Genomic DNA, 21,449 nt, shown 5'->3' with positions numbered 1-21,449 from the left:
TCAGCTTTATTTTTTACACAATACCTCTCACCATCTGATATATTATACATTTTACTTTCTCTTCCCTGCTCTACACACTAGAATGTAAGTTCCACAAAGATAAAGTTTTTTAAAAAATTTATTTTGTGTATTTCTTTTTCCCCAATAATTTGACGGTACCTGACATATAAGTTCTCAGATATGGTACCCTAATACAAGTATAATGTATATAATGTAAATTGTTAAAACTGAAGATATTATTGGTTTTATTTAGTTACTAATGGTGAATTCTCCCAGGATATATTGCTATATAGAGTAAAAGTAAAATTCATTGCAATATAAAAGTTCTAAACGCAATAACTTTAAAGAGACATTATTCTCAATTTTCATTTTGTCCTAGTAGGTAGTTTCTGATTGCTTTAGAGTGACTATTCTGTTATCATTTGTCTTCTCTCCTTGCCTCTATATAGAATCTGACACCAGCCACTGATTCACTTATTTCTCTAAAGGCATACTAATGTAAGCCTTTGCTCATACCATTTTTCTTATCAGAAAAGTTATCCTCCTTCCCCAAATTTATGGTGCTGTGTCCAACTTCAGTGCTTCTTTGGAATTTCCCCACTTTCTTGACTATTGCAGAACATTTTCTCTTCTTTTAAATGTCATGGAAGCACTCATTTGACACTATACTGAGAGGTTTATCTAAACTACATCTTAAAGTTGTAAATACTGTCTTCACTGTGTAAAGGATACCTAAGTGATACAGTCTTAGGTAAGTTTCTTGAAGCTTTCTAAGATGGAAAGGAAAATCTTCTTTGTCCTCTTCGAAAATTAAGAAAGGGGATGTTAAAACTATTTAATAACTAACAACAGTTGTGACCACAGTAACGTAATGAGTAAAAGAGGTGCTGTCCACCATGCGAGAGAATCTTTATTAACTAGTAGTCTGGTCTTGTAGCATTTTTTTTTTTTAAGATTTTATTTATTTATTTGACAGAGAAAGAGATAGCAAGAGCAGGAACGCAAGCAGTGGGAGCGGGAGAGGGAGAAGGTTTCCCCTCAAGGAGGGAGCCCGATGTGGGACTCGATCCCAGGACCCTGGGATCATGACCTGAGTGAAGGCAGACGCTTAATGACAGAGCCACCCAGGTGCCCTGGTCTTGTAGCATTTTTTAAAAGTGCTGCTAACTATCTCAAGTTGTATTGCATTCTCATGATTTTATATATCAGTAAGTGGTAATAGCTCTGTATTAATCCAAGATCAAGAGGCTAGGTAACCAGGCGCCTGGGTGGCTCAATTGGTTAAGCGACTGCCTTCGGCTCAGGTCATGATCCTGGAGTCCCAGGATCGAGTCCCGCATCGGGCTCCCTGCTAAGCGGGGAGTCTGCTTCTCCCTCTGACCGTACCCCCTCCCTCTCGTGCTCTATCTCATTCTCTCTCTCAAATAAATAAATAAAATCTTTAAAAAAAAAAAAGAGGCTAGGTAACCTATTCTTAGTGAATCTGCCTTTTACTATCTATACATATTACTGTAGAGTAAAAGGAAATACTTCATTTATTATATATATACTATTTTATTAAGTGACCTGCATAATTATGGGTGTGTATATACATCTTGTGGTGTCATTTCCTAGGATCAGAGCATTTAAAATTGGAAGAGCTCTTTAGTTCATCTTTCTAGTTTTTACAGATGAGGAAACTAAAACACAAAAAGTTTAATTTTTCCCATGACCACCTGGTGACAGATCCAGCTTTCCACCGAGTATTAGGCTCCCTTTCCCCACTACTCACAGCAGCATTGTTTATTTCTCTCAAGAATAACACTAAGAATCACTTCACTCTTTATTTTTCATATTAAGAAGAATAACTCTAAAGAGCATTATAACAAAATGATACATATCTTTGTGAATTGGTTTAAACATTTTTGTTTCTTTTAGGCATGATACTGTTTTGAAATTTATTATATACTTATGGTTCTAAAGGATTATGCTAATTTTTAGGGGATAAATCATGAAAATTCCCAAATCTTAAATATCAGTACCTCCCAAATTTTGTAATTCTGAATTATTGGGAGAATAAGAATCCCCAAACTGTCAAGCTAATACTAGATTTTCAGTGATTTCTAAGATCCAATATGTTTCTGATATTCAAGGCCCAGTATTTATAGAACATTCTGAATTTATATGTACCTGATTTTTTACTTATTTTATAGTAGTATTCAGTCTTTTTTTATTTTTGTGTTCCTGAAAAGCATTCATTTGTGTAGTGAATTAAGAATCTCCTTTCTTGGGATGCCTGGGTGGCTCAGTCAATTAGGCATCTGCCTTCGGCTTGGGTCATGATCCCAGGGTCCTGGGATCAAGTACCGCATCCACCTCCTTGCTTGGCGGAGCCTGCTTCTCCCTCTGTCTGCCGCTCCCTCTGCTTGTGCTCTCTCTCTCTCTCTGACAAATAAATCTTTAAAAAAAAAAAAGAGGGCGCCTGGGTGGCTCAGTTGGTTAAGCGACTGCCTTCGGCTCAGGTCATGATCCTGGAGTCCCAGGATCGAGTCCTGCATCGGGCTCCCTGCTGTTTGCAGGGAGTCTGCTTCTCTCTCTGACCCTCCCCCCTCATGCTCTCTCTCTCTATCTCATTCTCTCTCTCTCAAATAAATAAATAAAATCTTTAAAAAAATAAAAATAAAAAAAATTTTTTTAAAAAAGAGTCTCCTTTCTTCAAACAACTTTGGAAATACACATACTGGCTACAGTAATTGATCCTGTGTCTGGATACTGCACTTCCAGCTAGACTGTTCCTTGGTTGATAGAAAATTGAAGATTGTAGATGTGATACTGTATTATCTCTTCTCTCACCACCTGAAGATTATGAACAGAAAAGAGCAAAAGTTTCTGAAGTCCAAAAAGAATACACCCACTTTAAATATTAGTTTAGTCTAGTTGAGAGACTATTTCAGTACCTTCATGGTAAAGGCCAAAAGAATAATGTCTGTGTTAGTTCAGTCAGTGAGTTGCTTATCTGAGACAAATTGTTATTCCTTATATAATTCTCACCTGCACTCTGAGAAAAGCACTTTGAGAATTTTCTGATCAAAGACAGTATTTGTACTCTTGCTTTGGATGTTGATACCTACTCGAGCTAAGAGTTAAAAAATTAAGAAGGCTATTCCCTTTTCTGAAAAAAAGATTAATAGTCTGTTGCCTGAATGAAAGAAATGACAATAAAATACTGGTGGTTTATATGAGGGAATCATATGCATTGGAAATATCACGCTTGGTTGTTTTGGTTTTTGTGTGTGTGTGTGTTTTGTTTTTGTTTTTGTTTTAAGAATTTTACCTAGTTGGGGAGGGAAGAAGAATGCAAATCACATGCCTGTTTTGAATGTGTCCTATGTTAACTAGCGGTTTTGTTTCTTTATTATAATAATGTCACATTTTATTTTCTGCAACAAAAAATTATAATGATGCCCTATACCTTAAATGTCAGAAAAAAAGTAGTTCTGATGTGGTATAATAAACAAAAACAAAAGATATATGATCTGTGCCATAGATTGCTTTTAATCAAATGGGCAAGTGAAACTATATGGATGACAGCACAGGTTTAAAAAAAAAAAAACATGGCCTGGAATAAAGTCTTTCAAAAATGGTTGGCTCATACTCTGTCTGCAAAGGATGTATTATGATGATCAATTTGTATTTGTCTTCATTCTCATTAAAGTGATGGCTTAGGGAGAAGATGAAGAAAAGTTTATGGATTTCTGTCCTTATTTAGCTTGACTCAGTTCAGTCTTGTCCTCAGATGGATTCACTACTTATTCCTAAGATTAGGTTTTATTGTTTTCACATGCCATTTTCTTGCAGATCAAAAGTATAAACAACATTTGGGATACATAAACCATCTTGTCGTTGATGTTGCTTTGTTATTTTTGATGTCTTTCTTAATTTTTTTAGTTTAAAAGAACACAGACTGTAAGTATATAATTCAGTTACCACAAATTAAGAATAAAATTATTTGATAAATTTTTAAGAATAGTATTTTTATTCTTTGGAAATGTGGGGTAAACAATTTAGGCAAGATTTAAACAAAAATAGTAATTTCATATAAAATATATTTAGGATTTAAATTTTTTTTTCAACAGGTATCTCAGAATCATGATTGAAATAATAGTTTTTGGTTCATAGTTTTCAAAATGTTATTCATGACTTCTGGTATTAAAATCTTAAATTGTACAAGTAATCCTGAAATGGTGCTGACGGGAAGAAAATAAAATACTAAAATATGTAAAAAGTAAAAGGTGAAAAAGTCATCCTGTCCAATTCCACCACATCTTCCTCTCCTCAGAGCTACCACTTACAATTTAGCATATAACTTCCCACACCTTTTTCGATGCATATACATGAGACACATTTTATAACAATTTATTTGACTTTTTTTTTTTTTTAACATAAGTAGAATTCTCTTTTACAGTATATACGTTCTGTGACTTGCCCTTCCACTCAGTTTATCTTGGAAAACTTTATATGTCATTACATTACAGCTAGACTTCTCTCTCTTTCATTGCTGTAACTTCTCGAGTGGTCCTTCGAAAGATGGATACTTGTTTCCAGTTTTTCACTATTATAAAAAAATTCTACAGTGAATATCCTTGAACATACATCTTTGTGAACTAGTCAATAATGGAGTTTCTTATTCTTATTGACTAGTAGTTTCTCTGTATTCTAGATGTTAATGTGTCGATTATATGTGGCAGATATTTTCTCTCTGTGCACTTGTCTTAGTGTCTTTTGTCATATGAATGTATTAAGTAATTATGTAGTCAAGTCTGTTGATCCTTTCATTTGTCATCTCTTTTGTGGATTCTGTATATCTAAATTATTTATACTCCTTTCCACAGAGATATTTTTACTTCCGTTTTTACCTGTCACTTATAAAACTTTTTATAGAACCCTGTGAATGATGGCAAAATGTATTAGAATGTGATACGTTCTGATGGCATGTAGTAATCACATAAGGATCAGTCGCAATTTTGATTATCAATTTCAGAGTTATAAAATAAAAATAATAAATTCTGGAAAAGTATTGGGGTTTTGTGTTATTTATGGAATCACTATAGGTAGTTGTCACTATTAATAAATTCATTTTTGACAGGTAATATGCCAGGCACTAAATGACAACAGTAGTACACAAGTGAGAAATAATCCCCTTTTTTGTGAATCCTTTAGACATGATTATCACCAGAAGTTTGTTTATTTCTGTTACCAGAAATATCTCATCTGCATGTAGCTGCTGCTGCTAAGAACTGTTCTCCACTAACTTTTGCTGCCATTCAGTGCCACATTACCCAACAAATATACTAGCAAAGCAGGGTCCCAAAGTAAAAAAGAGCAGCCTTGATTAACTTACTCAAAATGTTATTTCATGTATGTGTGCATGTGAAGTGTTGCACACTGTACATGGAGTGAGGAATCAGAACGCTAAGATTTGCAGTGTTTGGGGCCTCTAATTTGGCTCTGTGGCTATTTATCCCACCTTTCTATCTTGATACCCCACAGCTTGGGCTGATTTTGTCCCACTACCAGTAATTTCCTGTGGAGGTAGCTTATAATTTTCTGTTTCTGCCCTATAATAGGAGGGAATAGCCTCATAGGAAGTACCATGAAGCCAGTATCTCATACACCCTGGTATCAGCTCACTTCTGCTCTCTACCTTCTCTCCATACCTGAGGAGTACAATTTGAAAAAATAGAATTTTACTGGCACCCTCCTCCCCTTGTTAATAGGAGAGATTCGTGGAAGGGAGGAATCCCTTCTTTCTTCTAGATGGACTAACAAGGGAAAAGACAGGTGTTTTTTTTGAAGGGACTAGAACTTCTGCAGCTCAGCAGACTTGGACAAGTTTGACAATAATTCAGCTAGATTATTTTTTAACTAGATTTCTGAGTGCATTTGCTAACCTAACCACACATATACCTATTTATAACCTGAAATTTGCCTTTAAAGTCACAAAAGCACAAAGCACTGTAGTGCTTGTAACACTCTTCCATATTATTGTAGGTAACTAAATGACCATGGAATCTGGAGCAGAGAACCAGCAGAGTGGAGATGCAGCTGTAACAGAAGCTGAAAACCAGCAAATGACAGTTCAAGCCCAGCCACAGATTGCCACATTAGCCCAGGTATAAAATACATGGAGAGATTCCAAGTTATGTCTCTTCCAAGAGGAATATGTTTTAGACAAGAGGATTTAGTTTTTATTGCAGAGATATGCATAGAATGAGCAGAGACATTGTTAGAATATCAAAATTCCTATTTACTTAGCGTAATTTTAGAAATGATTCAGTTAACAGAACAGAAAAATGTATTGTTAAAACACTATTTGTAGTGACCTGATTCAGAATAATGACATTTTAACTAATGGGTAGAGATTGTCTCTCTTAAACAAGGGAAGAAAACCTGATATGGTAACTGCTTTTTTTTTTTTTTTTAATCACACAGATTTAATTTGAGGCATGGGAATTTAATCTGAGAGGCTAAGTTTTCTATGTGCTTAAACTAAAAAATAGGGTAAGCAAATAACTTGACACACAAGTAAATTTCAAGGATAATAGTTTTGTTTCCTGTATCTTTTAAATATAATTCATGATTCCTTCATTTTGTCTTTGTCTTAAACATTCTATCTCTAGAGTTATATTCACTCATCTTAATTTTTTGTTCTGATGTATTCTTCCTTAAATATTTTATTATTTTTATTTATTAGATATTATTTATTTATTATTATTTTATTAACCATTATTTGCATGTACATATGAGTAAGAAAGATAGTTAATATAAAAACCAAATAACAGCCATAAACCTGCTAGGTAAAAGAGTGTGATATTGTCTCTTTCTGATAAAGGCTCCCAGGAGAAAACAATCCTAGCAGAGGCTCTACCATGTTGAGCTTTGGCTTCTTGAAGAATTTAAAAGCCCTCCTTGGGAAGTCCCTGAGCAAGAATGGGTCTTGGAACATAGGGGGCTAACCACAGATGGTTACTACACTGAACTAAAGTATGGCCCAAATACTGGATCTCCAGCAGGAATATAGTCAGAAGGAGTGGGCTGCTCTATGTTTTCTCCTAAGAGTACTAGGGCCTGCCTCCAACCCTCAGGAGTAAGGCAAAGCAGAATATATCTGGGGATGAAGTAAATACTTGGATCAGGTGCAGGAATGAAGGGGAAAGAGCCAGGACTTCATCAGTACATGGTCAAGGCAGACATGCACAGATCAGAATCTGGGGCTCACCCAAGCATTTGACCCTCTGGTAAAAAGAAGATACAATGCCAGAAGGGATCTTGGTGATGACAGCCACTATTCTGGCACTATTCTGTGTGATCTGCTTGTCCTCTAAGTCTGCTATATAATCCATTCCTGAAAATTCCTTTGCCCCTACTGTCTTTCTGTTACTGAGTTTGTGTCCTTGATATAATAAAGCATGTTTTCCAGTGGTTTCTTAAGCAAGTTTGGGTAAAAAATTCTTGGTAAAGAAATAATTTTTCTTGGGGCACCTGGTGGCTCAGTCGGTTAAGCATCCAACTCTTGGTTTCGGCTCAGGTCATGATCTCCCAGTCGTGGGATGGAGCCCCACGTTGGGCTATGCGCATAGTGCTGAGTCTGCTTCAGATTCTTTCTCCCTCTCCCTCCACTCCTCCCCACTTGCGTGCGCTCTCTCTCTCTCAAATAAATAAAATCTTTAAAAAAAAAATTTCTTTTCTTAAAAATTTTGAAGGCATTGATCCACAGTCACCATGTAGTGTTGCTATTGGAAAAGACTAAATCCATTTATTTTCTCTCTCTGGTATCTTATTTCTCTCTCTTCACAGTGCTTCACTATTTCATTATTAGGGTCTTGGTTTGAATAGTTTTTATCCATTGTGTATATATATTCAGTGTGCCCTTTTATAGTGAAAACTCAGGTCTTCGATTCTGGGCAATTTCTTTATTTGGTTGAAGATTTTTTTTTTCCTAGGATCCTTGTGATCTAGATGTTATACCAATAGGATTGTTTCTCTGATTTTCTCATCTTTTCTCTACTGCTTTCTCTTTGTCTTTTTGGTCTGCTTTCTGGGAGATTTCTTCAGTTTCATGTTCCAGCCCATTTGTTGAATGTTTTATTTCTGCTGTCATGTTTCCAAGAGTTCCTTTTGTTCTCTGAATAGTCCTTTTGTATTTTAATAGCATCCTGTTTATGTTTCACAAAGGCAATATTTTCTGTCATCTCTGAGAATATTAATTAGGTTTTAAGTTTTCTTCTCCCCACATAGATTTTCCTCTGTATAAGCTTTTTGCCCTTCAATTTGTTTTGGTCTCCATCTTTCAAATTAGAAGCTTTCTTCAGATGTTTTATAATCTGTGCTTGTCTGCTCAAGTTTAAAGTAGGGGACCAAAAAACTGTATCAGAAGCTCTGGATATGTTTGGGGCCTAATAACTATGAGTTGTGAACTTCATGTAGGGTAATTATGGCCTTCCCAATGTCAGTATCTTTTAAGTCTTTATTTAGCCCCTTGTCATTGATTAGGTTCCTCAGGGAAGGCTTTACTGATTCCCTTGCTTATACGGTAAAGGCCTGGGAGCTAAGAGAGAGAAGACTGGAGGTTAATAACCCCACCTTCAGCAGTATCTGTTGTAGGCAGTCAGGAGACCTGCTCTCCAGAAATTAATTCTCCATTTTTCTGTCAGCGTGGGGTAGATTATTCCTCCACAGGGAGTGTGGGGAGGGGATCCAGTTGCTTCTCAAAGAGCCTTCAACCAGCCTTCCTTATTTTCAGCCTTTCCCTTTACTCCACCTTCCAGGGTAACTTAGATCCTGAGCCTCTTAAGGATTTTATGGTTCAAATCAGGCTTTCCCTGCCTCTACCACATGAGTTGGCCTTCTGAGGTCTTCCAAGTTCATTACCATTCATCCTTCTTCTTTCCAGCCTCCAAAACTCTTACTATTATCTCTTTTCCCATTCTTTGCTCATGTGATTGTGCCTGTAAAAACAAAATCAATTTTACAAAGTTTAATTGAAGATTCAGGAAGGAACAAAATAATATACACATGTCTAAGTTGTCATCTTTATCAGGCAGTCCTCTAGCATTTACCTTTAAAAGCAGAATGACATGATGTTTGAGTTTTAGAAAAGCTAGTTTTCTGTTCCCATTTGTGTAGTTTTTGTTCTTTTTATGCCTAATTACAGAGTTTATTCACTTGCTCATCCAAGTCCTTAACACATACCTTATGGATTTTTGTCATAATTTCCTTTCATAATTCTGATACCTGGTATTTTTTTGTTGTCAGTATTTAATAAAAGAAAAATATAATAAAATTGTCAAATCCAAGATTGTAGTGATTTGAATAATGAACAGAAAAAAATTCAGCCCAACTAGTAAAGGAAGAAAACCAATCTAAAACAAAAATGAGATGCCTCATTTTACTTTTGGAATTTACAGGGGTTTTTTGTTTTTGTTTTTGTTTTTTAAGTGCCGGGCTTGAACTCTCAACCCCGAGATCAAGACCTGAGCTGAGATGAGTCAGATGCTTAACCGACTGAGCCACCTAGGCACCCCTACAGAGATTTTTCTTTTTTAAGTGGAAAGGAAAAAAACAGTATCGGTTTTGACTATGAGAATGTAAATTTTTATGGATTTAACTAAAGAGTTAGGTAAAAGGATGATCATTGCCTCTTCCTTGCAGTAGGCAAATTTGAAAACCTAAATATCCAATAATAAGGAATTTATTACACAAAGTGTAATTTTTATTGTGCAGCCATTAAAACCACTAAAGAAAATCATTAATGGTATGGAAAGATATTTATAATGGATTGAAAAGATAAATTAGATTCCATAATAGTGTGTTATAAAAATTGAGCGCATACATGGACCTTTAAAATCACCTAGATCTTGGGCGCCTGGGTGGCTCAGTCATTAGGCGGCTGCCTTCAGCTCAGGTCATGACCCCAGGGTCCTGGGATTGAGCCCCGCATCGGGCTCCCTGCTCGGCGGGAAGCCTGCTTCTCCCTCTCCCACTCCCCCTGCTTGTGTTCCCTCTCTCGCTGTGTCTCTGTCAAATAAATAAATAAAATCTTAAAAAAAAAAAAAAATCACCTAGATCTACAGCAAAAATATTAACAGCGATTAGCTCTGAGTGGTAGGAACATAAGGGATTTTTATCTTATTTTGTATATCTGTATTGTTTATAAAGTTATAATGAGAGGAGCTGTTCTGTAGAATGATCAGGGTACAGAAGGGCTTAACTAACTCATTGAGTTAGCTTGTTACATTTATTCTATAAAATAGAGAAGAGGATGTAATAATTGCTTCAAGTATTGGAAGAGTTTTTGTATGGAACTAAGAGGAGATACTTTGAATAACTTAAGGTTGTGGTTCTCAAACTTCAGTGTAGGGGAAAGTGTCCTTAGGTCCACCAAGAGAGTCTAACTTTATAAACAGGCACCCGTGTAACTACCAGAGTTAGTCCATGGATCACATTTTGAGAACCAGGTAAAACCAAGCAAGATTTATAGTGGCCAGAGAGAAAATGAGTAATAAGAAGGGACTTCCTAACTGCCCAAAGATGGATGCTCATAGTTTTAACCTCTACTTTCAGTAGGGATCTTCCCTGCCCAAGCATCACAGGCAGATGTTTAACTGCCTGCTGAACAAATTCAGGTATCAGATCAATTCTACCGCCCCAACCACCCAAAAACTTCTCTTACTTGTGTTCTCTGTTTCAGTTGATGGCATAGTTTTACTAATTCTTACCCAAACATGAAATAGGTGGGTCATCCTGACCTGAATTCATTAAAATTGCCATCCTGAATTCCTCTCTCACCTCCTTCAAGTAGTCATTTATAAAGCTCTTTCTAGTCTGCCTCCTGAATTTTCCTTAAATCACTTCTCTCATTCTCCCTACCACAACCAGTGCTTTGCTTCTGGCTTTATCATCTCACCTTAACTACTATATAAGTTTTCTCAGTCTCCTCCCCTCCATGTTGTTCTTTCTCTGAAATAAATGTTTTTCATACTGCCACTGAAGTGATCTAAAATGCAAACCTCACCATGTTAATATTCCAGAGTTCAAAAGCCCTTCAATGCCTTTCCCAGTCTCCTCAGGATAAAGTGCAACTTCTTTAATGTGACATGGGTATGGCTTTTCATGACTAGCTCATTTAGCCTCTGCCTACTTACGCTACAATTTTATCTCGTCCCAGTTCCTACATTCTTACAGTAACATGCTTACATGGTCCAGTGGTACTGACTGTTAATTTATACCTCCTTCCCTAAAATTCTGTGCCTCTCCCCTGGGAGTCAAAATATGCCTAATTTGTAATCTTTGTTTCAAATTCGCATTCTTCCTTCCCCTCCTTTTTAGGTGAGGTTGGGTAGCTTTCCTAAGTGTGTATTTTTCTCTTGGCAAGCCTCATTACTTCACTGGATTACATTTATTTGTATTCTCTTCCCCATGCCTTCCCACATGTACCCCAATAATTTCCTTAATGTTTGTAGTTTCAGTTCTGACATTGCTCCTAGCACATGGGTCCCCAATCAGTGTTTACCGAATCAGCAGAAAATATTGAACCCCTGAATGTGTTCAAGCATAGGAACAATAAATACCGTCTGATAGACATATATGACATAAGAGCCCTTTGGACCTGGATATTGATTCATTAAAATTGCCTTCTTTGTGCCCAGGAGAAAATTAGTATCTCTTATACTCCCTTAACTCTGTTCTTTTATTCCTTTAAGAAGAAAATAAATGCTTAAAATACCAACTATTATATCAGTTTGGGGGGGTAGAAATTTTCAGTTTATAATACATATTAATACTTTCTCACTAATAAAAGGCATACTTGTAATTAGTTTAAAAGAGAAAACTATGCTTTATATTTTAAGATGTATGTTTGTTCTAGACTTAGCTAAGTTTTGCCTAAGTTTGAGAGCAGTTATATTTTAGAATATTGCTTATTTAACACATAATATTCTGAAGACCTTTATATTTCTTCAAAGCTAGCATATCTCTTGACCTTGGGTAAGTTACTTAATCTCTTGAGTGCTTGATATTTCTGTCTCTAAAATGGAGATGATCCTTATTATCCAGTCTTGATTTCTTCGAAGAGCAAAATGAGAAACTGGACATGAAAGCAGGTAGGAAAATGTAAAGCATCATACAGTTAAAGTGTATTTAGTATTCAGAGGAAGTCTGTGTTACAAATTTTGATATTACATTAAAATAGTTCTTTGTTGTGTGGAAGGATTTGAAAGGGGACATTTATAGTTTTTTTTTTAAGAATATTAAATGTAATCATTAGTTTCTTTCACACCAATGAAATACTTGTCTGGCAGAAAAGTCATCTTTTTCCTGCTAAAAAGTTGCTTCATATTGAACATGACTACTCTCAAGGAGGTATCTGTGATGGTAATTTTTTTCCATGTTCAACACCTTAGGTATCTATGCCAGCAGCTCATGCAACATCATCTGCTCCCACCGTAACTTTAGTACAGCTGCCCAATGGGCAGACAGTTCAAGTCCATGGCGTTATTCAGGCGGCCCAGCCATCAGTTATTCAGTCTCCACAAGTCCAGACAGTTCAGGTATGTGTATAAAAAGTTCTGCATCTACTTTCATAACTGTCGTTTATAGCCATATCTCTCTCCTTTCATTAGTTATGGAAATAGGAACATATCTAGTTGAGAGTTTATTTTACTTTACAGTAAAGGAATATGCTGCGTCTGTATAGTCACCTTATGTGTAGGAACATATATACACAAGAACAGACATAAGAAAAAGACTTTTTCTTAAGCTACAGAAGAAAAAGAATTGATTGTGGAAAATCATTAAGTACATGGGATAAGGTGGAAATGTTTGGGAAAGACTAAGGCTGATATACCTTAGTTCAGGAAAATTGAGATACAAAAATAACTCTATTTTCTAAACATGGAATTGGAAAAAATAAGCCCTTGTCAAAATTAATAACCTTACCCAAGATATTAACTTGAATTTAGAGATCATAGAAAGCACTGTAAAACCAGCTATGTCTAGGAGTATAAGTTAGAGTAGATAACTTTGAAATAATGATATATTCAGGGATTACACTGCGCATGTTATCTAATTCTTTGGAGAGATTGTTCCTTTGGATTGAATCCAGAGGGAATAAAGGCACGTAGAGCTCTGAATAAAGGTGACTACTCTATTGAACTGTAGGGAACCTAGAGCAGTAGACATCTTTACAGTGAGCATATTGAAAGAAAAAAAAGACTTGAACGTTCATTCAAGTAGGCCATAACCCCAGCCTCCCATTTCATATTTTTTGCTTCACAGTCTTCCTGTAAGGACTTAAAAAGACTTTTCTCCGGAACTCAGGTGAGTCCTAGGTCCTAGATTTGGAAAGAACTATTTTTAGAAAGGAAGGTGAGAAATTATTCTTTATGTCGTTATCCTTCTATAAACATGCAATTTAAGGTTTGTGTAAAGATTTTAGAGATCTTCTAGGTCTAGGCCAAACTTATTACCTGCCCAGCCCTTAGTGTATTGCTTACATTCCCTGTGTATCTTTTCTCCTCTCCTCCAAATGGTGGTCCAGCATTACTTGAACACTTGAACTAAAGGAAGCCCTGTCTCCTGAGGTAACCAATTTATAAAGAGGGATAATTGCTGAACTGTTCTTTGCTGTGGTGAGCCAGAATATACCTTTCTAAAACTTCTACCTAGTGGTCCCAGTTCCATCCTCAGAAACTAAGCAAATTTGATTCCTTTTCTGTCAGACCACTTCCTCTCCCTCGTCTCCTGCACCCTTCCTACTTAAAAAAAAAAAGTCCAGACTAAACAAATGTCTGTTTTTCTTCAGCCATTTATTATACGGTGTAGCTTTGATTGCTCTTTACTATCCTTGCTATCATCCTGTGGATGAGAGCTGTTGTGTTTTCCTTGAGTATGGTAGCCAGACTGATATTTGTAGAGGGGAGAAGTGCTTCCTTTGCCCTGGAAGTGTTCTATTAATGTCCTCAAAGGGCATATTTGACTTAGTCAGCCATATTATACTATTGAGTCCTTGAGCCACTGTTACCCACCTTTACTTCATTCTGTCCTTCTACTTTTGGTTTGCTTGGACACTTAAGTGGAAGAAAAAGAAAAGAATGTTTTCATGTAAAAATATCAATGTGTATGAATTTCCATATTGAAAGATACTGGGAGTGGAATTTGTTCCCAGGATGGAGACAGTGTTTTCCCGCTGAAAACTGAACTATTTGACATTTCTGTGGAATCACACTGACTGACCAGTAGTCTTCTATCCTTTGCCTCAGTTTTTATTTCATTGAGTGCTACCTAACTATTTTCCATACTATGCCATTACTAATTCCCCACTCATTTTCTTCTTGGTAATAGTGGAAAGAACCTGACCTGCTAGTCAGGAGACCTAGATTCCAGATCTTACATTAATCCTTACTTTCTCTTTTTCACTTAGAGTAGGAGGATAACACACCAAAATTATCAAAACTTGTTATATAAATAACACACCAAAATTATTAAAACTTGTTAAGATTATAGTTTTTGGTCATAATATGTGATATTTAATTGTTGATTATATTTTTAATTTTAATCTCTATTTTGTGACAATAATAATTTGGACCTGGGGGTTGTATGGCTATTAACTTTCTAGAAATATTTATTCATCTTTTCAAGAGTACATTTTTCATCAAGGTGAGCTTATATTTATAACTGAAAGCCTGAATTCTCCAAATAGACACAATTTTTTTTTTTTACTTTATTTTTTTCTGTAAAGGGCCTAAACCGTGAAGAATATATTAAACTTCAAGTGTTATTTCACCTGCTTAACAGGGATGAGTATATTAGTAACTAGGAAGTAGTTTACATCAGAAGAGATATTTAAACAAGGAGATAAATGGTCCTGCAAACTTCTAGATGGGAAAATATGAGTATTCTAGAGCATCATTTTCAAAAGAAACAAGACACTTTTCTCTTGATGTGAGAATAAGATATTAGGACCTGTGTTTCTGTTTTTTAATCCAAGAATATTAGAAATTACGCTGTACTAATATTTCATATATGGCTTGACATTAGTGCCCTAACTTTTTCCTTATGTATATCAAGTTTCATAGATTATATGAGAATCCCCACAAAAATAGTGGGAGTTACACGAATGTATAGAAGTTAACAGTGGCATCTTCACTTTTCATTTGTTAGCTTTAAGTGCATTTTTAATATAGTGCAGTTTAAACGTGTCAGGATTTATGGATTATGTTACCTTAAATTATTTAACATTCATTCCTTCAACGAATTTTTATTGATCACATGCTATGTGCCAGTCACTGTTCTAGGTGCTATGAAAGACAGCAGTGAACAAATAATACTTCTCTATTCTCATGAAGATCACATTTGAGCGAAGAGAGACAATGAAAAAATAAAATATGTCAGGTGAGGATAAGTGCTGGGAAAGATGATGAAAGCAGGGGAAAGGGATAGAGAATGTGGAGGGAAGGGTGTTCTGTTTTATGTAGGGTGGTCAGGGAACACAGTGAGCAGAAACCAGAAGACAGTGCAGGAGGTTGAGCCATGCAAATAGTTAAAGCAAGTCCTGCTTCATATATCAAGGTATAGTAAAAAGATGTGGCTCAAATAGAATGAGCAAGAGGGAAAGAGCAAGTTGGATGAAACGTTTGATAGAATCTTTACAATACTTTGTAATATGATGGGAACAATAATAAAAACCTTTTGTGCAAAATAGGGATTCAGTGGTTATTATGCAGCAAAGTATTTAAGAGTTGTCTAACATAAGGCTGAGTTACTTGTTTGTGTTTTACATGAAACAAGTGTTCCAAAGTTTCTGGTCTTTTTAATGATGGTAAGCAAGGATTTGCAAGGGATATATTACCTAACAGATATTTTTGAAAAAAGAAATCCCTTTCAACTATCCTGGGAGAAAGTGACATTTTAACAATGCAAGAGAGTAACTGCTTTTTGAAAAAAAGTTGTGCTGTGGAGAGAGCATTTTGAAAGAAGTTCAAAAATGTTTTCATACTTTTTTTTTAACTGCAAGCAATATAAATTTGTCAGTTCAAAATCAAATATATATACTTTTAAAACCCTGGAAATAGAATTCTTTAAACTATTCATAAGTCTTCTAGAGTTTCAGTAGGTTTTGAACCTACTGGTTAAAATACAAAACTGTAACACCTATTATTATTAGCATACAATAACTGAGAGCCAGGGAGATGAAAATCTCATCAAAAGTTTGTATAATTGGTAGATGAAAATGAAAAGTGATTTTGTATTTAGTAAGCCCAGTCAAAAATGCACTTACTTTTATATCTACTGCCCATGAGTTCCCTTTTTCAACAATAGCAAATACTAAATCAGATTTTCAAAAGCCTAAGCTTAGAATCAGATTTTTGAGTCACTGTTATAAAATATTAAATGACTTTTTAATGAAGCATATTAAATCACATCATTCTCACTCTGTAAAAAATGAAATGATTTATGTTTAAGAAATTTACAAATACAATTTAATATTTACACTTATATTATCTCTTTAAATAATAAAAACAACACTTAAAGTTTACAGAGGAAATAAATATGCTTATGTAAAATTTTCCTGTTTATAAGGAAGATCTGCAGGTGAAAAGAGTTTGGAAATCATTATTCTAGACGTTTATTAATGTCCTGATTCACAGAGTAAATAACTGTACCTAAACCATAAGTCCGAACTCTGCACAGTTACTTGTAAGTTTCATAGAGACCGTGTATGATTTGAGAAAGCGTCTAATTTGGTTTTAGTCATGGTGTTTTTAATTTTGAAATTTCAAATAACTTCAAAATGGGAAGATTGTCCTCCTTACAAACTTACAAACAGGAGGTATGGGTTTTTAAGAAACTAAAAGAACGTTGAGAAATACAGATCTAAAACTTTACATCTGGAAGTGATGGTTTGGCTTTTGAAAATGTCTCAACCACTAAGTGGCCAAGGTTAAAGACCTATTTAAGGAGCTGAGGAGAGGGTTAATGAGAGAGGTGACAGGAGATAAGGACCAGAGGAAGGGTCTGTACCACTGGAATGTGGTGGTAGTCTGTGATACCTGTGATTGGAATATCATTTTTATATGGTTATTTTTAATAACTGTTAAGTATATGTTAAACTGTAATTAATAGTTGTTATTTATAAAAAGGATTTTTGACATGATTTTTATTAGTCTCGTCTCAGAAATGTGGATCCAGTGTGTGCTTTGGATTTCGTTTTTGTTTTTGTTTGTTTTGTTAGGCAGTCCATAGGAAGTGGCTTCATAGCTCATGAGTTCTCCCTGGATAATATTCCCAAAGAGGAAATGTTAACATTCGTTATGTGTTATTGAATAATTCTGAATTCCCTTTAAATTGCAATAGTTGTAATCACTACATAGTGACAAGTTAATTCCTTCTGTCTGAAATCACAAAATCTTTTAGATCAGAGGAAAGAATGCTTTTTTTCCTACTAAAAGCAATAGATCTACTGAGTTTGGAAAAAGAAAAAAAATCAAAGGCCATATATTAGAAAGCCACTTTAATTTATTTCATTTCAAAACTGCCCTGTGGGTAGTTCATATAGAACGTTTTTAAATTATTATTTTAATTACTTTCAACTTGGGAGAGTATGCCTAAGTCACTCTCTGCCCTTAAAAAAAGGTTGTAAGGATGAGGGTCATGCAAAGAAGGCAAAGAACAGCAGAGGAACTGAGGTTCTGAGAAGTACTATGAAGGTAAACCCTTGTCACAGTACTGTCCACTTTGAGTTCAGTCTTGTTATCCCTTGAAATTCTGACTCTCTGCTAAGGTCTTTTCATAGCTCCTCATCTGCTGTACATCAGAGTTTCTGTGCAGAGACTTCGCTGAGCGGGCCGGTTACAGCAGCTAAAAATTAGTGGCAATTGTCCTCTGTGTTCCTTCGGCAGTAGCTGTAACATTACTACTCTGCACAGAATCACAGACTAAATTCAGCCTTGCACGTCTTTTCATCTGTCTTTTCTGGATTCTTTAAGTGTTGCCTGTTAATGTATAGGTCTCTAAGAGTATTGTTCTTATACTTTAAAGTGTTTGGGTGAGGCACGTTATTTTATTGTAGGTGTATTTTGTGAAGCATGACTAGATTTACCTAATTTCATTTTAGAGTGAGAGCCTATTACAACGTGCCCTGTCAAAATGAGTCCCTACTCTCCAGAACCCATAGGCTCAGACTACATAGAGTCCCTATGGGATTCTTCAAGTTCCTCTGAATATGTTTTTTCTTGTTGCCATTGCCCTGAATTTTGACATGGAGCTGAACCACACATACTCTTTTGCCTTCCTTAAATCTAATTCTCACTCTGACAGCATCATGCACATCTAGTTCAGGAAAGAGCAGAAGGCTCCCGCTGATTAGACTAGAGAAGCTTGGTGGTATAAATTTGACAGGCAGGCTTGCCCAAGTGAGTGAACTTCTAGTCTAAAAATGGTCTAAAAATACCTCTGGTTGCTGCTTCTGACAAAACTGGTTTGAGATTGGAACCAACAGGATTTTGATGCTGGTAAGGATGTCTAAAACTAAGATGCCAATTATTGACAGTGGTGCCACTACTTCCTAGCTTTGTGACTTGGGTGAGTTACTTAACCTCTTTGTGCCTTAGTTTTTCCATCGACAAAACGGATATAATAACGATACTTGTCTATTACCTGATATTACTGTATTCGTATTAAGTAATGTAATATGTGTATATGCTTTAGCATAATACGCGGCACATAGTAAGTTCTCAGTAAATGCTAGTTGCTATTATTATTATTATCCCATGTAAAATCTTTGTTCAGCTTATCTTTATTATTTTTCAGTCCAGGGATACTTTTCCAGAAATGCACAGTTCTTTACCTTGAGCTTTTGCTTAATAAAAATTGTGGAATGCCAACTTTGAAAGTCTATGTGTAGACTAACTTGCTAGAAACAGCCATCTGGAACATGGTGGAGGATCACCAATCTTATTTTTCAGTTGTAAATACATTCATAAGTGTTTAACAGTAAAAGAAAATATTTGTATAGTCACTATGTAGACTTATGACCAAATATTTGCTCATTTATTCTTCCTTCATGTCAGAAACGTTATTTACTTGGTAGTTGTGTTAACAGTTGTAAGAAAACAACTGACAGTAATATTGATGCATTCAAGATTGGTTACATGAAGTCCTGAAAGAGGTAAAACTGAATTTGGATATCACGAAAGTTTGGTTTTGACAAAAAAAAAATTAGGCCCTCTGACTTCTCTATAGGATAAGTAAAAGGGAAAGGAATATGATTGGTGTGGTTGTCTCCCATAAAAATTGACTTTTTTCTACTGAAGCATGTATAAGATGTATATATGTCCTTTTATATTTCACTTTTTCTTAAAATTCATAAAAATTTTATGGAAACTAAACTCGATTATCAAGATAAAGTTCTTCTTTATTTTCAGATTTCAACTATTGCAGAAAGTGAAGATTCACAGGAGTCAGTGGATAGTGTAACTGATTCCCAAAAACGAAGAGAAATTCTTTCAAGGAGGCCTTCCTACAGGTATGGGATTTAATAGTTAAAAGAATTTAGAATCGAAGATGTCAGGAAGCCTTAGGTAGTTGCAGGTGAAAAGATGTCAGAAGACCAATTAGGTGCTCAATTCAAGACCACAGAAATTACTTCTCTTCATCTTGAGGTACTTCTCTCTCTTAAGTTGAAGTTTATTGTACAGAAAAAGAGAACTTTTTTACTCTGAATAGTCCTGGATCAACAGTGATTTTTTTTTTCCTGCTTCTGTTTTTGTAGACTGTGCCAGCTGCTGGTTTTCTGTTAAAAAGTTTGGAATATATTTCATTAAGTTATAGCATTTCTAGTTATTTGTCAGTTCTGACACTATACTATTTACCTACTTAATAGCACATTTGCAAACCATTTCTCATGCCATGGTACTTAGTAGATAACTATTTATTAATTTAATATTTGTTTCAGGGTGATGCTGATATCCCCTAATTTTAGGGGCACCTTACTATAGTTTTTGTGTTCCAACTGTAGAGATTGCCTAGTCCATGACTTGTCTCCAAGATGTACCAAAACCATTTTTTTATATGTAGAAATTGGCTCCATGCTAAATATCTCCAGGAAGAGCAATTCCATAAAAACCATAAGCTTACTTCAAAGTTCAATAAATTTCTGTTATTAGCCTAAGTTGTTTTTATTTTTCAAAGGGATGGTTAAAATTTTTTTTCCACTTGGCTACTAAGCTAGCCCTTTTCTCTTTTCTCACAATTAAATGAAGGATCCTAAATGAATATCAATAAACTGATTTTGAGGTCTTAAGAAATTTTGTTACCAAGTATGTGTTGTATGCATTTATGCTCATAATCTCTCTCTTTTTTTTAATATAGCTAGTTTTAGATTTGAACTTTGAAATATATCTCATGTTTTTAACACTTTCGATCCTGGAGCAAATCCATCCAGGTGTTAACAAGCCACAAGGCTTCTCTGTATATAAATTCCCGGCAAATAGTTCTAAATAAATTCTTTAAATTCTAGTTGTAGACTTTATAAAATAAGAGCTTTAGGGCGCCTGGGTGGCTCAGTTGGTAAAGTGTCCGACTCTTGATTTCATCTCAGGTCATGATCTTGGGTTCGAGAAATCAAGCCCCGTGTCAGGCTCCGTGCTCAGTGTGGAGTCGGCTTGAGATGCTCTCTCTCCCTTCCCTCTTTCCCTTCACTCATGCTCTTTTTCTCTCTAAGTCTTAAAACATAAAGTAAAATAAGAGCTTCATGCTGAAAAAGATCTTTTATTATAACCTATATCCTAGCAAAGATCATTTAAATAGTAACACCTTAATTCATAATCAGATTAGAAGATGCCTGACACCACACATATGTAGAGAGTTACATTCATGGAAGATAATATATCTTCCCTTAAAATCATTATGTATCATTATTTTGTTTTAGGCTTATAAATTCTTGAAACCTAGCTCTTATGTCTTGACTATAATAAGATCTTTAACAGAATCCTTACAATATGCTTGTAAGGTTGGAGAAATGGGGATTAATTGATACACCCAGCTTTATGGTGATTAAACTATACCCAAGAAAGTTCTTAAAGGACTCTCACTTGGTCTCCCCTGGCTTGGTATTTTACCAGCAGTTCAGCTGAAAAACATAGAAGCCATGCTTATCAGATTTGCAAGTGACAGAACTTTAAAGGTGAAGTGCCCTAATGGATGCGAGAATAAGTACTTTGAAAGATCAGAGCAGGGGCACCTGGGTGGCTCAGTCGTTAGGCGTCTGCCTTCGGCTCAGGTCATGATCCCAGGGTCCTGGGATTGAGCCCTGCATCGGGCTCCCTGCTCGGCGGGAAGCCTGCTTCTCCCTCTCCCACACCCCCACTTGTGTTCATGCTCTCGCTAACTCTCTCTCTCTGTCAAATAAATAA

General features: G+C 35.6%; 1 protein-coding gene across 8 annotated transcripts in view; it reads left to right on the top strand.

The window, feature by feature from the left end:
- The window catches only part of CREB1 (cAMP responsive element binding protein 1), a 60,944-nt gene that overhangs the window by 12,253 nt on the left and 27,242 nt on the right, over window positions 1–21,449 (top strand). For 3 of the 8 annotated variants that reach the window (XR_004679609.1, XM_035007280.1, XM_035007279.1), the window contains exons 2-5: window positions 6,031–6,152; window positions 12,441–12,587; window positions 13,315–13,356; window positions 19,461–19,561. Coding sequence is in view for 4 of the 8 variants with exons in the window: in XM_035007280.1 (XP_034863171.1) it covers window positions 6,039–6,152; window positions 12,441–12,587; window positions 13,315–13,356; window positions 19,461–19,561 (404 nt within the window). In the remaining 4 variants the exon portion in view is untranslated. Of the gene's footprint in view, window positions 1–6,030; window positions 6,153–12,440; window positions 12,588–12,655; window positions 15,430–19,460; window positions 19,562–21,449 lie in introns of those variants that run through there. The other 5 variants (XM_035007286.1, XM_035007282.1, XM_035007285.1 and 2 more) reach the window with 5 other exon arrangements.

This window comes from Mirounga leonina, unplaced genomic scaffold (assembly GCF_011800145.1).
Source record: "Mirounga leonina isolate KUSES-001 unplaced genomic scaffold, KU_Mleo_1.0 Mir_151, whole genome shotgun sequence".
In the NCBI taxonomy this organism is placed as follows: Eukaryota; Metazoa; Chordata; class Mammalia; order Carnivora; family Phocidae; genus Mirounga; species Mirounga leonina.
Note: the sequence above shows the minus strand (reverse complement) of the source record. Positions and strands in the feature narration are given on the sequence as shown.